The sequence below is a fragment of the Daktulosphaira vitifoliae genome, unplaced genomic scaffold (genome assembly GCF_025091365.1).
Source record: "Daktulosphaira vitifoliae isolate Bord-2020 unplaced genomic scaffold, ASM2509136v1 Scaffold_1, whole genome shotgun sequence".
In the NCBI taxonomy this organism is placed as follows: domain Eukaryota; kingdom Metazoa; phylum Arthropoda; class Insecta; order Hemiptera; family Phylloxeridae; genus Daktulosphaira; species Daktulosphaira vitifoliae.
In genome coordinates, this window is record NW_026099572.1 from 65,417,760 (window position 1) to 65,430,314 (window position 12,555).

The 12,555-nt window shown below is 25.6% G+C and overlaps 3 protein-coding genes across 10 annotated transcripts in view; 2 read left to right on the plus strand and 1 right to left on the minus strand.

Moving 5' to 3' along the window:
• The window catches only part of LOC126896261 (uncharacterized), a 162,240-nt gene that overhangs the window by 127,107 nt on the left and 22,578 nt on the right, over positions 1-12,555 (minus strand). The gene's annotated exons all lie outside the window — the stretch shown is intronic.
• Positions 1-12,555, plus strand: part of LOC126896244 (nose resistant to fluoxetine protein 6-like) — a 173,506-nt gene that overhangs the window by 107,858 nt on the left and 53,093 nt on the right. For 3 of the 7 annotated variants that reach the window (XM_050668879.1, XM_050668878.1, XM_050668872.1), the window contains one exon: positions 6,966-7,170. In XM_050668879.1, coding sequence (XP_050524836.1) covers positions 6,987-7,170 — 184 coding nt within the window. In that variant the 5' untranslated portion in view covers positions 6,966-6,986. Of the gene's footprint in view, positions 1-1,496; positions 1,672-2,539; positions 2,663-6,965; positions 7,171-12,555 lie in introns of all 7 variants that reach the window. The other 4 variants (XM_050668873.1, XM_050668876.1, XM_050668874.1 and 1 more) reach the window with 4 other exon arrangements.
• LOC126896245 (nose resistant to fluoxetine protein 6-like) overlaps positions 1-12,555 on the plus strand; it is a 113,395-nt gene that overhangs the window by 92,561 nt on the left and 8,279 nt on the right. The window contains exons 1-7 of one of the 2 annotated variants that reach the window (XM_050668882.1): positions 8,669-8,789; positions 9,224-9,438; positions 9,903-9,997; positions 10,858-11,060; positions 11,147-11,307; positions 11,363-11,531; positions 11,608-11,801. In XM_050668882.1, the coding sequence (XP_050524839.1) occupies positions 8,763-8,789; positions 9,224-9,438; positions 9,903-9,997; positions 10,858-11,060; positions 11,147-11,307; positions 11,363-11,531; positions 11,608-11,801 (1,064 nt within the window). In that variant the 5' untranslated portion in view covers positions 8,669-8,762. Of the gene's footprint in view, positions 1-8,668; positions 8,790-9,223; positions 9,439-9,902; positions 9,998-10,857; positions 11,061-11,146; positions 11,308-11,362; positions 11,532-11,607; positions 11,802-12,555 lie in introns of those variants that run through there. The other variant, XM_050668881.1, reaches the window with a different exon arrangement.

The following is a 12,555-nucleotide window of genomic DNA, read 5'->3' on the forward strand; positions in this document are numbered from 1 at the left end:
ATTATATATTTACAAATTTAAATAAATATTAATCTAACTATTATTCGCATTTTTTATCGTTTAAAATGGGAATCGTAGAGGTATCATGTTTCTCTTAACTTGAAAATATTTGAATATAATATACATAAATTTATTATTAAACTGTAAATGGTTTTATTGTTTAAACGATAAAACTATCTTTACAAATACAATAATTGTGTTATAATTAATTCAATATGTTAGGAATTAGTCATTAAGACCATAAATTTTATCATACATTAACGTATACTTTATTATTCATATAAAACATATTAATTACACTAAAATTGATATAAGCTAATAAATTTTAACTTTTACAAGTAAAACAAATCTTATAAAACTACCTGTAACTTTTAACTGACCCTTTGATACCTTCACTGCTAAGATTTTGTATAGTATGGATAGGAATTACAAATTTTATATTGTAGATTTTGAATTTAAAATGTTTAGGAGATATGACATTGTCTTAGTAAGTGGGACCCTATTGGATAGTTTAGATATAGATAAATTAATAAAATTAGAAGGAACATCATTATTGTTGGATACTAAGTTTATACAGTTATTAACGAGGTCACCTTTTGTTAATTAGGTAATAAGATAATTAAAAGAAAGAAAATAACTAGAAGAGGGACTACCCTCTCTTAGAAAAATTATACGATAGCCAATTCGCAATAACTGACACACATTTATCACGATTTCGTTGTCAAAACAACGAGTTTGACATTGTAACTAAATTTGTTAACTTATTTTTGTGACTACGATGAGGTTCTACTGACGTATACTGCCGTGCTAAGCGAAAACAGGATAACTCCAGTCAACATAATTTTTCAGATTGTTAACGTTGTTAACGTTGTCGTCATAATACCGATAGCTATGTGCAAGATACAAATTATCTGTTATGAAAATAGTTATAACTAGTACTATTTTTAAAAAATATGACGACTTAATGTTTAGCGCTTGTGAACAAACAAAACAATATCGCCTACAAAAAGACATTGTGTAAAATCACTACATACATGGTTAAGAATAAAAAGTACACATAAACGGTAGAATAACACATATGTAATACATAATATATAATTAATAATTATAAAATTGATGTAATAATATAAATTTCGACATTCAGTTTTCGCAAATGAGTCAATTAACAGTTTAATCAATTAAACTTTTTGATAAATACCGTTTTTTGCGAAATAATTACGAAAATCGTTGTTAATAGCTCATTTTGCTGAATTAACCTCCAAAATTAACAATTCAAAATTTTATTAGTTGAATTGGGAGACTCGCAAATATCTTCTAGTTCAACAAGTTTAACTTCAAGTGGCAAAGTATTTTTTATTTTATTGTCACTAACCTGAACATACGAACAACAATAATACCTGTAGTTTTATTGTTACTAATTCTTGTACAAAAAGTAGAAGAAACTGATTTGTTAAAAAATTAGTTTTCATCGATGTTTGATTTTAAACATTTTTTAGTCTGTCACTTTTTAGTTTGACAATCATTTTGTATTGGTCACCACTTAACTGTTTTCTATTTGCACTCATATTCAGAAAATAAAAAGAATATTTAACAAAAAATAAACGTAAATTATTAGCACACCATAAAGAACATACTCGAACACTAGTCGAATTATGACAGTTACATCCTCAGGTATGATATGTTTTTTAAAACAATTTTAAGATTACATTAGTCAATTTTTACCGGTTTAAAAAACTCTACAGAGACAGCGATAAGAACAGACTGCTATTGTTCTTAGAAAATTGAAAATAGATTTAACTTTGCTTATAGCTATCAATATATATATATATCATAAATACACATTAAATAAAAACAATTATAATAATTATTAGGAAGTCAATATGTCATAACAATAAAAAAATAACACGCTTTTTATAAATTTGCCGCTGTAGGCTTTTGCCTATAATGCCTGTATATAAATACGCCGCTCCACTTATGTAAATTAATAAACTACTAATAATACCACTCAATAAAAAAAAGAAGTAAAAAGCAATAATCTGGTTTGGTTAATGTATCTTGTCATCTTGAGGCTTTAAATATCGATTAATTATTGTTAATCCAACAATTTTTCACACATAAAGTTTAGAAATATTAGAACTCATGTAAATAATTCATCTGTAATTTTTTTTTATAAAAGGTCAAACATATTTATTTTATGTACTACAATGCAATTTAAAACATAAAATATCAAAAAAATATATAAAATACATAAATAATTATATTTTTGCTAAAATAATATCTATTTTCAAATGTGTTTTGTAGTTATTAACTTTAATTTTAAACTTTATTTATGTATTCAATATTATAACTTTATTTTGTGAGGATAACATTTAAAAAGATTAAGATGAATGTTATAATATAGGTGCATCACTTATTATCTATTAGTAATAAAATCAAGTGCACTCAACCATAACCGGTCGGGAAGGTTGTTGGCGCCATCGTTTATCAATTTATCATAAATAAAATATATAAAAAATAATTCATTCTGTGTGATTCCTAGATTTGTTCTCTCATTACTCTGTTTTCATTCGTTCGATTTATAAGTGATCAGTCGCTATCATTTTTATACGACACAAAGAATCACGGTTTATATTTACTTCAAAATATTCACAGAAGTATCAAGGTAAATACTAATATCAATCAAAGATCTATAAGGTGAAGTATTTTGAGTATAAAAATTAAGTAGGAATAAAGGCAAATCAAGTGATTATTAAAAATATAATATTAATTGAATTAAATATATCAATAACATTTACACAGAACTAATTGTCAAATTTAGATTTTTGGTATCTACTTTAGGAGTTAAGTTAGAAGTTCATATATATCCACTATTCATAGACAATAATTTTTATTTTAAAATATTTTCGATCGCTACTTCACTATTTTGTTAATAACTATAAAAAAAATTTTTTTTTTTAATTTAATTTTTATAATTTATATTGTTTATGTGAATGAAGGGGATTGAAAATTAGTCGTATAGGTAGTTCTATAATTTTTCATGTTTAAATAAAAAAATTATGGTATTTAACGTAAAATTTATCAGAATATTTTTGATAGATCATTAAATTTTCCAAAAAGTATTATTATATGCCAATTGAGTTGTCAGCTGTCTATCGTAATAGTAACACATATTTCACGTTATCGCTAGTCCGGTTATTTATCTTAGTTATTTTAAATCCCTAGCTATACTTTTGTGTTTCTCTATACATGTATGAAGTCTATTTCGGTAAATACCCTGAGATGATACGCGATTATAACAAGGTGTGTATCTAGTGTTCGATTTGCCCAGTATATTTTCATTTAACTTGTGTTTTGTCAAAAAGTACATCTCGACCTAAATCATGAATTTTCAGTACTTGTGAATTTTGTAACCCGTACAGCAAAACAAACTTCGTCTCCAATATGACACGGTCCTTTGTCGTTCGCGTTCCACAGATCCCCGCGACCTTTGCCACCTTTGTCAGCCATACTACGTGTCAATGGTAGTTAGACTGACTAGCACCGCGTGCCAAAGTCAAGCAAGTCCCCTACGACGACCCTCCACAAATATACGTGTAAGTCACCTTCGTCATACCGAACTGCCCGCACCGTTTAAACAATCTTTTGATTATTTATTCTTTTAGTCTCTAACTACAGTGCAACATTGTTTGTAATTGTTATTTCATCTTGTTCTCGTGCGAATAAACGGCTCCTTACTGTTTTTTTTGTAATTAATTGTGCCAAATACTGTTTGTTCATCATCGTCACTTCGCCCATAACAAATAGTTAATAAAATTTACATCGTTTTACGCTCATTAGAAGAGGTTAAAGTTACTATTTAAAAACACGACGAATTATTTACTTAGTTAAGTTGAATATTTTATTTGTAACATAGCTATTAATAATCATGACGTTGTGGTTTTTACTGAAACTTAGTTACCGCTGATTAGTGAAGTTCGACTAGGTTTTAATAATTATAATGTTTATTGTTGAGATAGGAGTAATGTAAAGAGCTCACGTTTAAAAGAAGGCGGTTTACTATGAGCTTTAAGTATAAAAATTTATGTCCAACCAATTACCGATCCAATTATCTATAGTTTCCATTGCGTTTGAGCAATTATTATTTTAATTAAATGGATTGATATGTCTGTAATTGTTAGTGCTGTTTATTTCTCACCACTTACTTATGGTGATTATTTTTATACATTCGTTAATTCAATTGCTAATTTTATAATAAATACACTAGTAATAAGTATATTTTATTAGGAAATTACAATATTCCTAAATTAATGTGGAAATTAGTAAATTATTATTTAAGGCCTTTGTATACCGATATTTCGANCTTAAATTAATGTGTAAATTAGTAAATTATTATTTAAGGCCTTTGTATACCGATATTTCGACTTATGAAACTGTTTTTTCTTCTTTTATTTATTATCATAATCTTACTCAATTTAATATCATTCATGATCTCAGTAATAATGTATTAGATTTAGGTCTCTCGGACATAGATAAATTATATTTCTCTATTTCATAACCCTCTACTTTTAATTGATTCCCGACATCTTCCACTTTACTTTACATGCCTTTCCTTAAATTCTAAACCTAAAACCTTAAATTCTAATGCAATTTAAATTTATACTTGGCATGCGATGACTAGAAATATATGTTCATAATTATGACGTCAATCAAGCACTTAAAATATTTTATAACATTGTTTTTGATGCCATTAGTCAATTTATCTCAACTTATATGAAGTCTCATCCCAAATTCCCTTCAAAATCGTTTTCTTCTATTATAAAAAACTTACTGTAACAACATATTTTTAAAATAAACACGGCCTGTGCAGTACTTTAACTATCACATTATTTATGAACTTTAAAAGCAAGGCGTAAAATACTCTCTTTTAAACAAATGTCTAAAATTTAAAATACTTAAATGTTATGCTGGGTATAAACGACTTATTAATTATTTAATTAATTAAAGGAATTAATAAAATAAAATTCTCAAACGGATATTTTTTTAGATTTTACGTTAACGTAATTTTTCTTTTGTTAATTGTTAATGACGTATGATCTACTTAATTTATGAAAAAAATATAACAGGCAACTTTAATAGTTATTTTAGTTTCGATGCGAATCTGAGAAAGTATTAATTTTACTATGATGTGTTTTTTTTGTGTCTATTACCCCTCAATCTCATTTCTCAAAAGATCAAAAATTGTATCTAGTCGAAGAGATTACCCTCAAAAATTGAAAATAATTCCCTCGTTTTCCGTTAATGGGGGAAATCAGTGTACTCCCCTTGTCATGTATTTTAAAATAAAATAAAATACAAAACCCAGAATTTTAACACAAAAATAGCATATTCTTGAATATGGTAGTCATTTTCACCCTAAAGACACATCAGAGGTCAAACTTTTTTTTTTCAAATTAAAGTATATTACATAAGCTTTAATTTAAGATACATATAAAAGTGTCAGTATTTCTGGAACACTTTAAAAATTAAATTGAAAATGTCGTAGTTTCAATACGTATGTTTAAAGTTTTAACCCCTTTTGGATAAAGGGGTACGATCGGATTTACAAAAAAAGCGTGTCGGATGAAAGGGGTGTATAAAAATGTATTATAAAAAATAATAATATTGATTCATACATTTTTCCAAATGTTATAGCAATATATATATAATAATATAAAATATGAAATCGACAATTTTTTCACGGAAATCGTACGTCTTTCTTTAGCTTTGAAGTCCATTTTCACCACGAAGACAAGTCCAGAGGTCAAATTTTTTTTTCAAAATAAAGTATATTATATAAGCTTTAATTTAAGATATATATATATATAAGTGTCCATTATATCTGGAACATTTTTAAGTTACGTTGAAAAAGTTGTCATTTGAAATCACCCCCTGTGGGCTTGTAAAAAGTCAAATGTTCACAAAAATATATAAAATGATAGGCAAATACCTAAGGTATCTATAAAAAAAATAAATAAATTGATTTGGTTATATTTAAAAATGATGGCAATTTTAAGTGAAAAAAATTGAAAAAATTTCGAAAATTTGTAATTTTTTGGGGGATTTCCCCCGTTTACGGGAAACGAGGGATTTTTTTCAAATTTTGAGGGTAATGTCTTCGACTAGATACGATTTGTGATCTTTTGACATATTTTGCATCAAAATCGGTACAGCAAAAGCTCAGTTTGGGCATTCACAGACACAGAAAAAAAAAATAAAAAAATAAACACATCATAGTAAAATTAATACTTTCTCAGTTTTGCATCGAAGCTAAAACTTAATTGTAGATTTGAAATCAGCGCGAAAAATTACTCAAGAAATATAAATTTTTGAATTTGATGAAAACTCCTTATGAAACATTTAATTCATAATTAAAAACAAATTATTTCCTAAAAACGTTTGTATTTAACTTCAATTTTTATATCAATTTGCCATAAAAGTAATAACTGCTTTATAATTTCTCCGTAAAAATTACCATACTAAATTATTTAATATTAATTTCATACTATATTAAATTGCTTTAATTGATATTTAATCAAATATTATACGTATAAATCATACAACTACTAATTAGGAACAATGAATGATATTAGAATTAATTTTGCTTTTAATAATTCACCAATTTCTTAAAATTAATGACTATCTATAGATTTTCATCGAAGCGTTTCTTATAATAATGATTATAATCACTCTCAGATATCATCTATAGTTGTCCCAACTAGGCCACGATCTTTTATTTATTTTTTTTTTTTTGTCTGGTACAATTTTTTCTTAGCTCTCGCCGAACTGATTTTATTTAAACTTTTGAAAAATGTAAAGATCAATACAATTTTTTATGATACTACTTATATACTTCTTTCATTTGACATATTTTTTTATTATACTTATATATACTTTTTATATATTTTACATATTATACAATTTTACAGGAATCTTTATGGTTAAATAAGATGGGGTCTTATTTTTTGTCATTATTATTGTTTGTACTAAGTACTAATGCATTATTGACATTTTCACCAAACATAATACCATCTTTGCCGAACACTATTTTAAATTCAAGTAATCCAAAATGTCAAAAAGACAGTATAAGACTGCAAGAGAATATAAAAACCTCTACACTATGGGCTCAACAAAGTAAGTAATTTGTTTAAAATAAATACTAAAAATATGAGAAAAAAAAATGAACAACTATACTTATTGATTCCTAATTAATTGATTACAAGATTATTTATTAAAAAATATTATAACAGAATAAATAAAACTTTTCTAACAGTTATTTAAACAACAGAAAAATAAAAAAATTCCATGTCAAAAAATTGCTGATAGGTGTTATGCAGAATCTCTCAGATCAACTGACTATTCTTTATATTAGCATAAGTTGCATGGGGGCTGTAAAGGCTTTAACTATCATACAAACATTCGTAGTCCTCATAAATAAATTAAAATTTATTAAAAGGTGAAGGTATAATTATGTGAAAAAAAGACTTCCCATTAGATCTTACAATCCAAAGTTATGAAATAAAGATAAGGACTATAGTATAGCACTCAGAAATAAATTTTTCAAGCTATGCCAATACTCTCATTATATTTTCGTTCATGATAAATATACGTATTACGAAGGAAGGCCAGAGTGAAACGTTATAAATTACTAATTGATTGAGTATTTTGATTAAATGCATATATGTTCAAAAAAATTATGCCACTTTGTTTATCATGTTTTATTTATTTATTAACATTTTTTCAAATTGTTTGATGAAATTTCCGTTTTTTAACATAAAAAACCCAGCACAGGGGGGCCGCGGCACAGTGATGCCATGGTATAGTTGGATCAAGTATAATGATATCTGACAGTGATTAAAATCACTATCAAAAATAAACGCTTCGATGCAAATCTTTAGATAGTGTTTAATTTTAAAAAAATTGGTGTTTTATTCCAAAAGCTACTTGATTTGCTGGTTCCTTAATATCTCGATTAAGATAAAGTATGTCGAATGAAAAAGGGTTTATTAAAAAATATTATTTCTCATAAAAAAATTGTGTGGATCCATAAACTTTTCAATAAGTTATAGCATTATAAAGTTAAATATAATATAAATAATAAAATCGAGAATTTTCACACGAAAATAGCATTCGGTAGCCATTTTCGCCGTGAAGACAAGTCCAGAGGTCAAATTTTTTTTTTTCAAATTAAAGTATATTACATTAGCTTTAATTTAAGATATATATAAAAGTGTCAGACCTTCCGGAACATTTTCAAAAGTTAAGTTGAAAAAGTTAATTTTTTGTAAAAAAGTTGTCATTTTAAATCCCCCCCTGTCAGCAGATAAAGGGTAACATTTACAAAAAAAATATACCAAATCATAGGTAAGGACATCAAGCATCTATCAAAAAAAAATTATATTGATATGTTCATTTTTGAAAAAGTTACGGCAGTTTTTAGTAAAAAAAATTTAAAAAATTTCGAAAATTAGCGATTTTTAAATTTGTAATTTTTTNAAAAAATTTTAAAAATTTTGAAAATTAGCGATTTTTAAATTTCTAATTTTTTTGAAGGCTTCCCCCATTTACGGGGAACGAGGGAATTTTTTTCAATTTTGAAGGGTAATGTCTTCGACTAGATACGATTTGTGATCTTTTGACNAGCTCAATATTGTCTGATAGATATCAAAATAAATGTTCCACGAGAATATTCTCAAACGGATCCTTATACTAGAGATTATAATCCAATGCTTCCATCATGGCATAAAATTTATGTAAGCAGTATTTTTTTGTTTCAAATTACACACGTAACATGTAATAATAATTAAAAAAATTTACATTCTTTTACCCACCTACAAAGAATAGGTTTCTTAAATATTTATATTTAAGCTTTTAAAATTTAAGCTTAAATACTCTGATACGGATAGTTTGTTACTGAAGAGAGTGATGTTGGTTCTAACAACTGAGATAATCTCTCGCTTAATAAGAAAAGTAGTCTGTGACTAATTCTCGAACCCGAAACAGCGTATCAGCCATTAATGCTTTGTTTAATCAGCCATGCCATTAATTAATTATTCAAATTATAAAAATGTTGATATTTTGATATTAATGACTTGTTTGACAAATTGGTTATATTGTTTTCATTAAAAATGTTCAGTTACATTTTTGATAATACATGAAAAAATGGTTAAATAATTTAATGTTTTAGTATGGCGGAGCAAGGTTCAAGCAACGTTTAGATATCATTAAATGGGCGCTATGCGTTCCACAATCATGTTCTTCATTTGAAATTCAAACTTATCTCCAATCATACATAAAAGAAAATAACATAACTTCTATTGAAAATATATCAGTAAACGATAAGATGTGTACACAGACAGAACGTGCAGGAGATAAGTATGATGCTTACGACTGGACTTATGTGTACGAGTTTCTAAATTATTTAAATTTTACTAAAGTTTTTATAGTTTTTATTATTAAGATAAAATTATAAACAATATCTCATCACACTAAAAGATATTGATTTTTAATTTTCTTATTTCTGTATTGCATCAATACAAAATATTTTTCATTTTTAATTGATAAATAATGTTTTAATGATAAATGAGTTTTTATCAAATATTAGTTTGATAAAATTAGTTCCTATATTCTATAAATTAAAGAAAAAAATGTAAAAGTTAAGCAATATTGTCTTGAGATACATATTTCTTAGTCCAGCTTTATTTAAGATTTATTTTACTTTAAATTGTTTTATATGGTAATTAAAAACATAAAGTCATTAGAATAAGACTGTGTTCAAATAGATTATACATTAAACTAAGCTTATAATGGCTAATAGTAATAAATAATAAATATTATATAGAATCGCAATTAATTAAATTTTATAGGTTTGTCATTTTAGTACTGCTATTACTAGTAATGTTTGCAACTCTTTTTGATTTTACTGCATATTCAAAACAAGAAATATGGCAATGGAATAAAGGTAATTATTTCTTACTTAAAATTACTTAGAATTTTTAATTAATGTCGTCAAAACCTGAATTTAAATAATTTTAAAATTGTGACGTAACGAAAAATATCAATCAAAATGACTTTTATTATATAAATCTAAAACCAAATTTGTCTGTACAGAGTGATCAAAATTTCATGATACATTTTTTTTTCTCAAAACTTATTGAAAATATAAATATAGTTTCAAATAAAATGTTTTTATCATAACTAAATAAATTTAATTATGTTAAATCCCTTTTATTTTTGACGAAAATTAAGTTTTATTTTGTACCAAATATATTACAAGTTCATGAGAACTATGATTAGGCCTTGTCGGTTATTTATTATATCCTATAACTGTCAAACGGACATAATCAAGTATGGAGAGTATTTATGTTACTATACTATAATTAATGTACTTTAATTTTTATCAGATATTACACTTTATTACAATATTAGGCGAAACCGAACAATAAAAGTTTATAAATGTTACACACTCGCATAACAAAATTTATCTTTTATTCTGAAATAACACTACGATATTTATTTGATTTTTGATTTTCTTTCATTTAAAGAGCTGTAGCTCATTAAAGATATTTTTTTTAACTACAGTATTAAATATTATTGATACTATTATAATAATCTTGTTAATATTTTTTTTATAAATTGTATGAAAAAATTACTATTTATGTTGCATTTAAAAAAAAAACATTTGTTTTCATTTGATTTTTCAAAGTTGATCCCCAAAACTCCCATGGACACTTTTTTTAAATACGAATTTAGATAGAAATTACGATAAAGTTTATGTGACATAAATAATATAATATTTTATTATCTTACGTAATATTTTAGAAAACCGTAAAGTTGATATGTTAATGTGTTTTTCCGCGCGACGTGCTATGCAAAGCTTAACGCAAAGAAATTACATATTAAGAGGCATAGATTTGTCACCTTTAAGTGGTATTTCGACCATATCTGCAATATCAATTATTTTTGGCCATAGATGGATTTACCGTTTAATGGGACCTTTACAAAATTACGAAATCATCGAGCAGGTTTGTTTAATTAGTCTTAAGACGATTAGAATTACAGGTGATATTAATTAAATTTATTAACCTTTAATTAATTTTTTTTGGTAAAGGTGTATTATAATTATTATATATCAATTTTTACATCACACATGGATTTATTGGTAGATATTTTTTTTGTCATTAGTGGAGCATTGATGGTTTTGATTCTTCTTGATCGCCTAGAGACTTCATTTGTACATCCTTTAAAAATATTAATGTTTAAATATTTCAGGTAATCATATAATTATTTAGATTGTATTATAACTGAAAATTTTAAATTGTTTCAGATTTACGCCTGTGTACGCTATGGTGATATTTTTTTTTGCAACTTTTCAATACAAAATGGGCAGTGGACCTTTATGGGAAAATTTTATTGGTACAGATAAAGATAATTGTAGGAACGTGTGGTGGCTGTATTTGTTATATTTAAACAACTACATTAAAACAGATACATTAGTAAAACATATAATTAACTAAAAATAATTTATTTTTATATTAAAATTCGTTAATAACTTTTTAATTCGCTTTTAAGTGTGGAATTCATACTTGGTTCATGTCTTGTGAATTTCATTTTACAACAATGGGAATTATATTGACGTATATCATTCATAGAAGTCCGAAATTTGGATTCAATATTTTGGTTTCACTTATTGTTATATCAACAGCTATACTTTTCAACATTACTTATATGAACCACATACCCGCAAATCTTGAGTTTAACATAAAGTAAGTGTTGACAAAACATTTTTTTTAAGATTAACTTCATAAACTTCTGGTTTCAATAATTATTTTTTTACTGCAAAGTAATTTTATTGTTACTATTGTTAATTTGTCTTTGATGTCCACTTTAAAAGTTATGCTTCTTTTAAAGATGGTGGGAAAACCTAACTAGCCTACTGCAATAAAATAGTATCCTTATATCTACGCATCAAGAAACGACTACTTACAATACATTAATAAATATTGAGTTATTTAATTAAATTAACTTAACTTTTGTAATAAATTTTAATTTTTAATGCATTAATATTTGACTTTAATATATTTACGGTGCAGTTCTGTAATTTAAAATCACTTATCTATTGAAAAATAAAAATAATTTAGAATTTAATTTTTGATTTCATGTGTTACATCATTTTCTCAACTTATCAAACAAGAAGTATTGTTTTTGTTCATCTCTTATATCTTAAAAAGATGGCTATTAATTTTTATATAATAATGCGAATAACTTTGCTAATTTGTAAATTTGAGGAGGGACTTAACCCCCCTATACTGCCGTGCTAAGCAAAAACAGGATAACTCCAAAATTAAAAAAAAAATTTTTTTTGTATAGGTAAATTTAGTGGTTTTACGCCGATTTTCGATGTAATTGAAATATAAAATAAGAAAATATACGGTTAGTTCAATATATTTGATGTTTTCTAAGCGAAAACACGGTAAATCCAAATACTAAACAAAAACTTGGTATATCACATAAAAAATA